The 14,449-nt window shown below is 40.1% G+C and overlaps 1 protein-coding gene across 1 annotated transcript in view; it reads left to right on the forward strand.

Annotated features, from left to right (window-relative positions):
- Positions 1-14,449, forward strand: part of srbd1 (S1 RNA binding domain 1) — a 60,166-nt gene that overhangs the window by 14,437 nt on the left and 31,280 nt on the right. Inside the window, exons 13-14 of the mRNA XM_023268336.3 lie at positions 1,745-1,835; positions 2,060-2,167. Coding sequence (XP_023124104.2) covers positions 1,745-1,835; positions 2,060-2,167 — 199 coding nt within the window. The remainder of the gene's footprint in view (positions 1-1,744; positions 1,836-2,059; positions 2,168-14,449) is intronic.

Genomic DNA, 14,449 nt, shown 5'->3' on the forward strand with positions numbered 1-14,449 from the left:
TACTATATACATCACAATGACTTTACTCAGACATTTTAGGGAGGAAGGGATTTTTTTCATATAGAAAAAAATCTTAGATACACAGAGATGCATTTTTAGGGTTTATACCAACGGCCTGAGACTAACTTTAAGACTTAGGGATTTAAAAGTCTTTAGTATTACATGTCTGACACCGGTGTGATTCAGTGGAGAACAAAAATACAAACACAGACACTTGAGTAACACAAGCTGTGACGCAAATGAATTGCAGATGTGCTGATAGGCGGCAGACTGGGCAACAGAGATCATACAGGAGATCACAAAAGCACTGTCTAGAAAAAAGCAGAAAGGCAGTACAAATAGAAACAAATTTCACATAGAAATGATGGGATTCAATCCCAGTGAAAGACTTTCTCACAGCAAAACTAACAACTTTTACATTACATCTATGAAAATGGAATCAAACAAACATTAAATCTTAGGAATGTCACAGTTTTAAGCAGTGAAATCCCCCAAAATTCCTGTGAACATTTCTGGTGTCTCTGATGTCATCTATGTAGCAATCCATGCCGTTTGTCATTAGCAGTCATTGTGACTCTTGACTCAAAAGAACACCTTTGTCCACTAAGTGTGGTTTTACGACAGGGTAGTACAAAAGATCTGACAAGGGCCACTGCAAGATGCTTGATGTTAGATGCATGGATGCCCACTGAGGCTGACAGCAAATGCATGTTTATTCTCAGCCACTGTGCTGATCTACAAGGAGAATTTTGAAGCACAGTTTATAACCTGCATGTTGCCGCAGATGTTTTCCTAATTAGTATGAGCCTCTCTTAGTAAATGTAATTGATGATTGTGTTTTGAATAGCACATTGCTGTGTCTTAAATGGAGTCACTGCACTTCACCAAGTGCATTTCATCACAATATGTAAAGTGTCACCACAAATTTGTGACTAATGTTATATTTTCTGTATCCATTTCAGTGTAATATGTGTACAGTGTGCATACATATACTGTATATAATGTCATGCTTTTATGATGCAGTTGATGATTCAGATTTAGAAAGAAAATACTGAAGAGTCAGACTACATCTGTACATTATACTATATGCATCATTAATGAGACAGTGTATTCTGTGTAAGGATGCCATGTTACTAGGAACCATTTGATCTGTTATTACCACCAAGGTGTGTGTACATGGCAGAGACTAGATGCCACTTGGCGTGACCCTGGTGAGTGGATTATGTGTGTGCACGCATATGTATTTGTGCCGTTTTTTTGTGTCTACTTTACTATAAGTCTTGGCGTGTCTCCCAGTGGGTGTGGCTTCACACTGCGCAAGGGAATGTCCCACCCTCTGGGTGGCTTATTGTGTGGCCACAAGTCATGCTGACACACTTAAAGCAGATAGACACAGGCGTATATCAGGTGTCAGGCCCAGCATGGTGTGGTCACAGGTTTGGTGGCTGTTTGGCTCTCATCACTTCCTGACAGAACCGTCCAGTCAGATTTATGCTCCTCCTCTGAGGAAGCAGTGAAGTGGCAGGAGCTGGACTTCCTGTGGTGGCTTAGACAGTGCAGATGCTGAGTTCATAAATTATTTATTTTATTTAGGGCATTGCTGTCTCATTACACAGTGTACCGGTGGAGAGACATGAGCTGGTAGTATATACCTTAGTCTGTTGAACCTCCTCTTGTCATCATAATACTTTATCAACAGCATTGTGTTTTTTCTCGCTCCCTCTGCTTGTCTGTTTTCTCTCAGGTCAGATTCTCCATACTGATGTTGTGTATCTGAATAATCCAGGCCAGCAAAGAGAAGCAGATAAACTGCGCCACCTTATGATCAAATACAGGTACTGCTGATTGTGTTGAGTCACTATTAAAGTATATTGTTTCACTTGAATTTAAAGCAATGTCAGAAAATGCAGATTTATTTGCTGCCTCTGTGCTTTTATAATCCTCTAAAGTATATATTTTAGCATGGTAAGGACAGTGTAAACCTAACTTATAATTTAGAGATTCATTGTTGCTTTCTTAATCCTCACTGCTCCTCTCCTCTTCATCTTGTCCATACCAGCTGTACCAGAGTTGTCATTGGCAATGGGACAGCGTGTCGTGAAACGGAGTCCTTCTTCTCTGACCTCATCTCTAGACGTTATTTTCACCCCCTGGATGTGTCCTACTGGTAAGGTCATTTCCCAGTTCATCCCAGAATGGGCCCCAGTTAGTCATGACCCCGAACAGACATAAATGTATAGAGGATGGATGGGTGCCTGTCCAGAGGGCTCACATGTATGGCTTAGTTGGATATTAATTAGGTTCACATGATTCACTGGATCTCTCTTTGTGAACGGTAACGTCAAACTGTAAAATGTAGGGCGCACTATGGCATCTGGACGTGTTTTCCAACCAGAAAATGTAAATTTTCTTGGAAAATAGACATTGACACATGACTGATGATGCTCTGTAATTTGAAATCTCACTGTAATGTCTCAGCAATGTGTCCAAGCTTCATTCAAATAACAACAAATCGCTTTGCAATGTCTGATTTTTCTTGAAATTTCCAGTTGTTTGTGGCTCTTCTTCCACCTGTGTGACATACGCTTTGCACCAAAATACCACACAGCTGGGCGAAGCTAATTTTAAGACTATAAAATAAACTTGTTGCACAGCTACCAAAATTCAGCCATTATATATTATGTGCTGATATAATTAATGTTCATTTCTCCCTGATTGATAAACCCCTTTAGGACCCCCCTGCAGGACATGTTTCAGGACTTTTGGTTATTCAAAACCTTTCAAATGAAGTGTTCACTGAAATAGTCTGGAGTGTCATTCAATGCCAAGGTTTAGTCAGTCATTTGAAACGAGTTGCACAAAGGCCAGCGGGTGAAAGGAGTATAAGTGAGGTCAGTTACGATGATAATGATGAATGGGAAATTCTGATCTTGATATGGAAATAAAGAACATTGAACGGGTGGGAGAACAGGGATAAAGAATGTCTGAGAAAAACAACCAAGTCAAATATGTGTGGGAGTGAGAAAGCAGGACAGAGATGGAGAGAAAGACAAATTGGAATGTGTCCTCAAGTGAATATTGTCCATTAAAGCCATCTGGACTTCGTTTCACTTTGGTCCAATTAGAGAGACGCTTTGTGGTCCACGTCGTGTCTGTAACCGGGCCCAGTCCAAACTTCAGAACACAACAGCACAGAACCCCTGTCCAAGCAAAATAACCACTGGCCTCTCCTTGCTCCATCTCTTTCACTCTGTGCTGAGTTCCATGTGTGTTTGTTGACTTGAGGTTAGCAGTGGGACCGCAGCCTAAAATGATTCTGGGCTGTACGTGAATGTGTGCGTACAGGAGTTTTCTCCATGTCTTTGAGTTCAGACTCACATGCACACTTCAGAGGTCATGCATTTGGTGTAATAGCCCATATTTTTTTCTCTTAAGTTACATTTTCTGTCTATTTTCAAGAACAGAAACAGTCAAAGGGAGGCGTTTATTAAGTTAACGTCCACTTGATTATTTTCATGACAGGCACTTTTTCTTCTGAGCACCTCCAGAGCAGCTAAATTTCACATCTTGATATAATGTCTCCCTTGTTCATTCTTTTGCTGCAGCTATTGGCGTTCATGCTTCTCACAACACATGAGAATGTTGGACTCCTGTTTGATGTGGTGCTAACCGAATGTCCCATATCACCCAATATGATTAAGTACATTTTTGCAGCACATAACACATGTGTAAATAGTCTGCCTCTGCCTTGGTATGGTTTTGTGGAATAAAGGATATTGCTAGTGCATGAACTCTGGAAGAGCAGAAAGATGTTATTTTGACATTAGCCATTGAAATATGGTTGTTGTTATCCAGACTGTATTGCTCCGGAGTCATCTGGTCTTATGCCTCACTTTCTCTGAATCATGGCTAATATGGGCTCAGAAATAAAAGATAGAATAAAATAGAAATACTTTATTAATCCCAGAGGAGAAATTTGTTTGCTATAGTAGAAAGAGTACAGAGTAAAAGCACAATGTCTTATGTAAAGGATGTACAAATGTTACAGTGTTTTATGGTGCAAATAGTGTCCAAGAGGGCAAGAGTATAAAAAAATGTGCAATTTTAACTGGAAAAAGATGCTACAAGGCAGAGAGGACTGAGAGCTCTCTGTCAGCTAGATGTTAAAGCTGAATCCGTGCATTCTTGGTTAAAATGTACACACATGTAGCTCTTGTTGCACTTTTCTCTTTCCTCCTCCTATATTCATCTTCTGTCTAGTTCATTTTTTTCCTATTTTGACTCCCTCCACCTTTGACACTCTTTGTGTTTCCATCATCTCTCCTCTTCCTCCAGAATGACTTAATTGATTAAATTTGCTTTTGAAAAACCCTGCAAAGTTCAAGTGATAGATTTTTTTCGGTGACTATTCTTACTCTTCCCTTTAAGATTTAGTTTTCCCTGACACTTATCTAGACTGTGGTTTAGTCTAACTCATCAGTATTAGACATACTATGTGATATATATGACCCTTGAGTGATGTTAACCTCAAATTGCTGCATCCATTTTAAGGCCACAGAACTCATTTAAATGTTACACAAATGCATCCTATTCATAATGTTCTGTCAATTTACCCCTTTAAAAGCTCTTTAATAATGAGCTTAAACTTAATAAGCAAATTTTAAATGTAGATTTAGGCATTTGCAATATTAATTCACCAGGCAGTAACACATTTTTAAACCATAACTAAACTATATATTGGGTTTTCGGGTAGACAGCCAAACATATGAAACTCAGCATCACATTACAGGCAACAATTCCATGTTGCAGCAGTATTAGTTTATTTATAATATATTTATATCTTTTCACCATGTCGTTTCTGTTCAATGTTACAATAATGGATTAATCATTAACATCACTTCATCGCAGACATTGTCTTTGTCTCTCCACATGGTTATGAAATATACAACACCAGCTTTACTGGTGGAAATTATTTAGTTGTTTGCACAAGTTATTAGTGTGGCTCCTAAATGAGTAATGCATAAAATAAATAAATAAATACCACTACCTAAAGATAGTTTTATAGCTACCTGGGAAAATGTTGGTATAATGTGTCAGTTTCGACCAAAATACCCCTTGAAGGACGGTGATAATAGGAGGGCAGTGAAGAATGAATGACCTCTAGGTTACTGCTAACTACGAGGGTCTTTCTCCCCTGCTGACTGACCCACCACTGACCCCGACTTGCCATTAAGCACAACTCATTACCACGACAACGAGGATGATGGCAATGACGCAGGATAGCTATGTAGCATCAGAAACGGCAAGGGGTCTCAGTGCTCGCTGTGATGTCCCCAGTTTAATTAATTGACCCAGTTCTTGGCGTACTTTGGGACTTTGTGTGCTTTTTTTATATGTTTGAGCATTTTGAGGCTGACCTTATAGCCAACTAGGCCCCAACGGTTTCTGATCGACAGGTGCAGAAAGACGTTCAGGCAGCCCATGCTTTAGTAGCTGGCTCAGTTATTCAGGTGGAAAACCACTGGCACATGCAGCTGCCTTAAACAGAAAACCTGTTCCTGAGTGGAATACTGTCCTGTCTGTTTCAGTGTATTTACAGAGTGACTGACTCTTTCCGTCTCTCCCTCACCGTCCATGTTTCTTCTGCTCTGTCTTTGTCCTCTGCACCTTCTAGTAGCAGCTTTGCTCTCTGGAGGAAATGACCACAAAAATGAATGTGTGAGTTAGAGAATGAGAGTATGAGTGTTTTATTACATCTTCATAGTCCTATTTAACCAGACTGTAGAACAGCTTGATTTTTATGAGGATTTTAAACATCATGATCCTGTTAGGCACCATCAACCAGTGAAAAAATGGCATTTATAAGTGTTTAAATACTTTGCTGTTAGATGTATTACATGTTAGGGATAGACAATCGTCGGCCTGGTTGATTATTGTTGACTGTTACGTGGCATTTTTCCGATTATCGGTATCGTTATTTTTATTGGCTGATTATCGATAAATAAAATGTGCTACTTCAGGTCTCATGCAACCACCTCTCTCTGTCTGTCGTCACTCTGTGGTCTCAGAAATGTCTCTCAGACAGAGCAGAGACTGTTAAAACTGATCAAGAAACACAAGCCGTGACCACAAACCAGAAAATGAGTTACACTCAGCCACATATAACCCTGAAATATAGTGTCTGGACAACAATAATTGACAATGCTTTAACATCTGGACCTTAGTGGACAATAAAAATGATAGAACAGTGAATGATTAAGAAAACAGAGAAGAACAGCAGACATAACTGCAGGAGACAAATTTCAGTCGAGAGCATCCTAATTTAATCACTCCTATTTCTATTTCACATATTCAGAAGTCCAGTTATGAATGACAGGTTGTCTGCTATCATATGCTGTTAAGTCATTACATCTTTTTGATTACCAATATGCGTCATTGATATCGGCCATGGAAAACCCATATCCGTCGATCCCTGCTGCATGGCTGTGCTTAGTTTTACTCTGTGTATACGTAAAGACGTGTGCATGTATAGGCGATTAGGCCTCCCCCTCTCTCCCCTCTCTCCCCTCTCCTGTCAGCCTTGACTGTAGTAGTTCATTAAAGTCCTCAGCCTCATTTGCACCCTCTGCTTCCTGTCTCCCTGTGAGCCTTCATTGTGTCACTACCCCCACCCTTCTCTCCACCCTTCTCTCCACCCGCCTGTCTCTCTCCGTCCTTCTGCCTCAGTGCTCAGCTGGAATGACAGCCAGAAATGGCAGCCTGCAGGACACCCTTGCTTGTATTTTGTCTTTGTGTGTGCGTGTTTGTGTATGTGTGTGCAGTTTTCATTGCCTTAGTCCTGTTTGAGTAGACTCATTGTACTCGCAGCGTCACCTCTTCCTTGATTTTTTTTTTTAAACACTGTGTCCTTTTCTGAAGAAAGCCAAACAAGACCACAGGTTTGTGTGTCTTTGTGTGTGTGTGTCAAAGTTGTGCCAATTTGTAGGGGTAAGTGTGAATATGTAAAAAAAGTTAGTTTGTGTTGGTTGATAAAGAAAGATAAAGAAAGATTTATATAAATCTTACTCTGTGTCTGCATAAATATAAATACAGTAGGTTAGAGAAAGTGATGAGATTACTGGTTCCTGTTTATAGAACAATGACATCATGAATATAACTGCATTACACTGGACCTGACACATTTTACACTCATCACTTAACATGTTGTATTTTGTTCTGTCATTATTTCAATAATTGTTAACTTTTCAGAATGTAAAAATATTGAAATACCCCATAACAATCAGTTCCAAACCCAAAAATTTGAGACTGTAAATAGTTGCACTTGAACACTTACTCACTGAAGTTCTTTATAATTAAATTTTTGTTGATTGACTAATTGATTGTTTCAACAATAATCTAATTTTTCACAAACATGATGGCTCACTTTAGAGTGTTTGAGTGACCTCAGAAACATTTTTACAGGCTGACATCATCATTGTGGATATACAAGGCCTTTTTAATTAATAAGGTTAAATGTTACGCTGCACAAATTGTGTGGGATCTGGGTACTTTCCTTTGGTTTGAAAAATACAGATCATTACAGCTCAGGCTAAGGTTCACTCATTTTGTACTAGAATTTAGTTTTGTTCATTTTGTGTAATGGCAAAGATATTTAGTGAACTTTGCTGTCCAGTTAATTAAATCTGCACTGTTGTCTTAATAAATATTATTGTCAAATTACATAAAATCCTTTTGTTCGGAGATAAACAAATGAAAACTAGTAGGTCATTTAAAGTCAGTCAAAAAATACTAGTAATGTAATCAAAGCAGTAACCACTTTAACCACAGCATAAAGTGTAGTGGCAGCTGTGGTCCCTTTTCTCCTGTCTCTGCTGTCTCTGCTGTCTTCTTTAAGTGACAAATAAATCACCTGATTTGACTCTTCACCCCCGTTATTAGATTTACAACAAAGTAACCGTACGTGATTAAGCTTGAACAATGCCTCTGTGAATGAGCAGCATCCTGCAGGACGTTATACCGCATGAGGTATTATTAAGCTGACAAGGTTTGCCTGTGCCTGTGATGACCGTCGCTGAATGCACATTAGGTTATTTGCCATACAGCTGTGCCCCAGTAATTTAAAGGCCTCCTGCTGGACTTCAATTTGTAATCAGACTAGGAGAAAGCTCCACATTTCAGACTTAAGTAAATATGTTTTAGGAGGTTTCAACCTAAATGTACATATGTGAACTTGTGTGTTAAGCGTGTGCGACTATGCATCTGTTGTGACTGCCTATATATTGTCAATAATACCTGCGCATTACTAGCACACTGCCCACTGTTGTATGTATTGTACTTTCAAGCTCCTTGATGGGCCGGTGCTGCCTGACCTTGGCTGTCATTGTGCTTTAACACTGACGGAGCGTGCAGGCTTTGTCAGAGCTTATAAGAGATCTCAGCATTGGTCAGACAGCTCTTGTGTGGGAATGTGTGTGTGTTGGTGGTTTGCAGTGCATTGTTTTGCTGGTGACACGCAGTGGTCTGTGTCATCCTCGTCAGGTGGTGTTTCTGTATGTTTGTGAGGGGAGCTAATTGGTAGGGAAGGCACACAAACACACCAATACCACAGAGAGTCCTCATCTAGGGACACAAGATGAATTCTTGGTGTCATTTCTTTACCGCCATCTTCACAAATAATCTTCCACATATTGTGCAAGTGAGTTGGGTTATTGATCTGTGTGCAAACCATTTTCCAGCCTTTACAAACGATATCAGGGTTTTATGTGACTCAGAATGGGCCTTTGGGGGAGACTGCACATGGCAGTAAGTATGATCAGTCTGCATACAGTAAAGGATAAGAGTCTATCACAATATCAATCTTTTAAAGCAGTCATAATGTTCACAACTTTTTAAATTAGCAATTTTTTAAAAAAAAGTTTCATTTTGAATTTGACTATCTTTCTTTGAATGTAACCATTTTAGCCTGTTTATAAAGGTGCATAGATTAGACTGGGCGATATATCTGAAAAGTGGGATAACATTTTTCATTGCAGTCAGTATTGATAATATTTTAATAACAGATTTTAATTAACTACCAAGAGGAAACACACGCTGAATTTAACCGCTACATTCAGAATTTAAAAAGTTACTTAAACACACAAAATTGCCTTTGTAGACATTGAATGTTAACACAGGAGTGAAAGCCCCACACAAATTAATAAATATACACAAATAAATGAAAATGAGCAGAAAAGCTAATATGTACCTCAGCCAGATGATAACTGCTACTTTGCTTTGGACTGCCTAGTCTGTGTTACACTGTTTAACAAAAATCTATGCATTTTCTTTTAATTTCTGACCAGATAATAAACAAAAATGGCTATCATGCATGAGTCAATGAAATCCCAATTACCAAAGGTGGTTTAAAAATGTAATTGCTTTTTTTCCCTCGATTTTTATTATCATTTTGACCCTGGTGAGTTTCTTTTGGTGCTGGGTAACGCCTTATTGGAGGGCGCCAAAAATTGCTCTGTGCAGGAAAAACCCCGTATATTGTTATCTTTAACCTGAAGACTGCAACATGAGTCGCAAATAGAGATTAACAATATCGTAGCTGCTGAAAAAAATACTTAGAAAAGTGTCAGGAAAAGCTTTGATGGTTGATGTTTGTGGGTCTGTGGCAGGGATGGATCATTGACTTTACTGTGTTTTGGTTGAGGCATTGACCAACAAAACTTCAACACTATTGGTTTTTCCGGTGCTGGGATTTAACCGTGATATATTTTGATACTTCATTCATTTGTTTCAGGCTGTGTGCATGAAGGATGACAAGTTGACAGCATTTGGCTGCAACAAACTGATGCTAACGATATCAGAGGGCAAGAATATGTGGGCTAAGGTTAGGGAGATCTTTGGGCAATGGTGATGATATACACACACACACACACACACACACACACACACACAATGTTATCGCGGCTGGAGGCAAACAGAAACGACATCCAATTTCTTGACCACTTGCTCGGTCGCTCCTGAAGGCAGTGAGATGACCGACCCTCTTACTCTTTCTCATAAACACACAATCAGATCCTTGAGGGGCCTCCAAGTCAAAAGTTCAACCACCAGTTCTGTTTACTTTGAGTGAATTACAATGTTTTGATATTATCCTAATCAATTTGAAACAAACTGGATGAAATGCATTCTGCTTTTTAAAAATGTGTTATGATGTGTAATTATGCTTTACTAAAGTTTAGCCTCAACTTATTTAGGCTCTTTTCCTGCATGTATCTAAGTCTTTGCTTGGTGTTGTCCTATATAGTTGCTGAGAGTAGCAGGTCATGTCTCTTGCTAGTTGTAGTTTTTTTCCTTGATTGGTTCATATTTGAGAGGTGTCTGAGAGCAGTCGCAGTAGAAAACACACTCAGATAGCTACGAGTGTCTGCCTTCACTGAGACACGGGCATGCTTACAATAAGTCCTTGACTGTCTTGCCCTCTAGCTGCCTCCTGTTGGGATGAGATCATTATTACTGGCCAGCTGATGGACCTGGAGGACAGTGGTGGAGACTGTATTTATGACTGTGTGTATCCCCTGTCATGTCCTGTGTCCAGGCATGCTCCCAGGGCCAGGCTGGGTGAGTGATGAACATAGAGTGGCAGCACCAGCGATGACTGAGTGAGATCCAGGGACTCGGGCCTCACTGTGGGTTTGAAGGGTGGATAGAAGTAGGTGCAGAGGGACAGATGGACTTGGAGGCATGGAAAGACCTCACACTGGCTGTGGGGTGCATCTTTTTTTCAGAAGAGGAGAGTGAAGCCATGGGTAAATGAGAAGGTTATGTCATTGACTTAATGCAGTCAGAGTCAGAAAAGTGGCAGCAATGCTGAATTAATATAAACATTTAAGAAACCAGAATTTGTAATGACAAATTAAAGTAAAAAAGTGTTTTTGAGCAAGACTCGAAGAATCCACAGCTGCTAGCTATAGATGAGCAGAAAGTGTGTGAATGGATGGATAGTACTTTACCATGCTTATTTGAGGAAAAGGCATGCAGCTGAAGATGTTCATAATTCAGTGTTTAGCTACAAAAATATAGATAGCTATCCAATTGTTAAAGTAGAAAGGGAGGAGCTATGGACGCAGATTCAATGACAGAAACATGTTTAGACTTGGTTTATTGTTTGACCTTTATAATCACAAAATGAGATGTTTATGTCTGAAATAAGAATTGTTCAAACAAAGGTGGAAGATAGATAAATAACTTTATTGTCTGTTTCAGGTAAAAACAGAAATTCATCTTGCATACTAGAGACACACTATGAACTCTCCTTTAATCAAATCTTTAGTGTTTTCATCGCAGGAAAACTACATTACTTTACTAGATGAAAGTAAAAATGAAGAAGAACAATGCACAGTGGATTGGACATCCTGCAAGATGAATTTGCCCAAAATTCTAATTGAATTAAAAGTGATTCGGATTATTGGCTACCTCGTTAGCTAAAGATTGGAGACAGATGTAGGAAGAGAAAGGGTGGTATGATGCATTCCTACATCTAGGAAACTTTAAAATCTTGTCCTCGATCCATCTCTAGTGTTTGCTTCTACTTCTTCAAGTGCTGTGACATCTCTACCCTCTTCCTGTGCTGCCTTTGTAGCTTTTTCTTTTTTTTTAATCTTGTTCGATCTTGGATGCACAGCTTCCTTCTTTTCATTCCCCAGGAGCTCTAATGAGATGTATTGCTTGGTTTAGGACTGACGAGATCAGACAAATGGTTAAAATGGAAAGTTAAAGGATAGATGTACAGTTTTTTTTTTTTTAAATGGCAGATGGTGCAAGAGCTCATGCCCTGAATTCTGAAAAATGCATGTTTGTACTTGTGTGTGAGGCTTGGCACAGATAAAATGGGCTGTTGGGCTGAGGACTTAGCATTTGGAGGTGGTGCCCAGTGAATATCTGCCAGTCTCATCCCTCTCACCCTCCCCTCCCACCATGCCTCACTGCTGGTCAGCCTCGGTCCTCCTCCTTTCACCCGCTATCCTCCCTCAGGGTTACAGTGTCCCTCTGGGATGGTCTTGCATGTGACAAACATGTGTGATGAGTTTGTGTGACATGCCATGTGTGTATTTGTCATTTTGTGTGTGTGTGTGTGTGTGTGTGTGTGTGTGTGTGTGTGTGTGTGTGTGTGTGTGTGTGTGTGTGTGTGTGTGTGTGTGTGTGTGTGTGTGTGTGTGTGTGTGTGTGTGTGTGTGTGTGTGTGTGTGTGTGTGTGTGTGTGTGTGTGTTTGCGTGCTGCTGCGCGTGCTTTTGTGTGTGACACGAGTGCAGGCCTTTCCTGCAACCAGATTGACATGAGTGTCTGTGAGGTTTTGCTCTTTTCAGACGTGCTTCACACTGGCAGTTGGAGTTTGTGTGTGTGTGTGTGTGTGTGTGTGTGTGTGTGTGTGTGTGTGTGTGTGTGTGTGTGTGTGTGTGTGTGTGTGTGTTTGCCTTCCTGCCTTCTAGCGCCTCAAAAGAGACTGACGGCCCCTGACACCTGCCATTTGGACGCTTTTCTCTGTGAAAAATGTCATCGTCTTTAGACTCGACGTGTGTGTCTGTGTGTGTGTGTCTTTGTGTGTGTGTGTGTGTGTGTGAGGGAGAGAGAGAGAGTGAATGAGGGAGAGAGAGATGGTGCGTCCCTCAATTTGTCTCCCTGAGGTCAAGCTTTGCAGCTGACTGAACAATGGACCCAAGCTGTTTGAGCAGCCGGGACAGAGAAACTTAGTGTGTGTTTGTGTGTCTTGTGTGTGTGTGTATTTATGTGTGTGTGTGTGTGTGTGTGTGTGTGTGTGTGTGTGTGTTTTTTATATATTTTGGGGTGGTTGTATTTGACGTTGCAGACCCTTCTGAAACAGTAAAACGGGGCCAATCCAATATCCTAAAAACTATGTTGTATTATCTATAATACAAGTATTGTGACAATTACAAAGTTTTGTTCCTGAAACTCTTTTCTTCAGCACATGAATACTAAAGTTTCAACTATAATTTGAGTAGGTTTGCATCTACATACAGATTATTCTGAAGCAGAATAAGCTCTTGATGTTTTGTGGCTAATTCTCTTGTGGTCAGTGACGGCCTGGAGTCACGCAGACATCAGCAGACGTTTTGTATTGTCCCTGCTGAGGCTTTCTCGGGCCTTACCTCCAGCTCTTGCTTGTTTCATGGTCTCTGCTTTTACTGTGATCTTCAGGCAATGAAACGCAACTCAATCAGACTTATATCAAGTGATTTACTCTGTCAGTCAAAGATATTCTTACCTTGTCATTCTTAAAATACCTTTTGAAGCTTTGGCTGTATGTTTAGAATAGATACAAAATATCATCAAATGACTTTTGATGTACTCGGCTAAATCTGAGCACACACAATGCTTCTGTATCACTCTGCATTCATCTTGTCGCTTCATGTGTGCCAGTTCATGCCCAACAGAAGCAGAACCATGTTTGACAGAACATAAAGTAGTAAACTTTTGGGCATCGTCTACCAGATTGCAATTTTCTGTCTTTGAGTATTCAACAAACGATACTAAAATCAACCAAAATCAACCAGTATAATTTTTTTAAACATCTACTAAGTTGATTACTGTTAATAGTTATGTTTCAGTTGATATGACAAGCATAAAGTGTTAAAGAATCATTTTGGCTGATGTTGTCCATGGGCCTAGAATATGTATAATTCCACCAATTTCATCAAACTAAATCTTTCATTCTTTTGGGACATGCAGTGCTGTTGCGATTTGGGATTTCTAACTACCTACAGATATCAAAACAGATAAATCAGTCCTAAGTTTGATAAAAGTCACATGAAGTCATACATCTATGTCACTTGTCCTGTAGTATCACTGGTTTGCTCTGCACTGCCATTGAAATATTAATATATGCACATTGTGTTTCTTAGCATATAGCTTTACAATCTTCTTTTTCTCAAACTCTGTCTGTGCTCACGGTTTCCCCCTTAACCCTCCCTCCAACGTTTCTGTCCTTTGTATCAGATTAGTCGATGATATTATGACCCGTACTTTTTCCTGACTGATCTGATGAGCTGGTTTTAATTGAGATCGGGGCATTGCGAGCCATGAGGCTATAATGAGGTATCAAAGTGTGTATCCATCTCTTCCAATGTTTGGTTTCTTGAGGGGAATCAGGGGGCCAGTCATGATGTGCCTGTCAAGCCCAAGGCTGTGTCTTAAACACAACCAGTAGGGGAATGGATAGGGGCAGCTTGTTTTTGACTTTGCCCCAGGAAGGGGCAGGACGAAAGGCAGGCCAGTATTTGTATGTGTGTGTATTCAATTAAGAGAGCAAACCAACGTGTGAATAAATGATAACCCTAAAGGGCCACAAGTCATCGCTTTACAGCAAGAGGCGACCACTGACTTAGTGTCTTCACGTGTGTGTGTGTTTGCGTATCTGTCCACGCGTCGACCGTCCAACCA

This window comes from Amphiprion ocellaris, chromosome 16, assembly GCF_022539595.1.
Source record: "Amphiprion ocellaris isolate individual 3 ecotype Okinawa chromosome 16, ASM2253959v1, whole genome shotgun sequence".
NCBI lineage: Eukaryota > Metazoa > Chordata > Actinopteri > Pomacentridae > Amphiprion > Amphiprion ocellaris.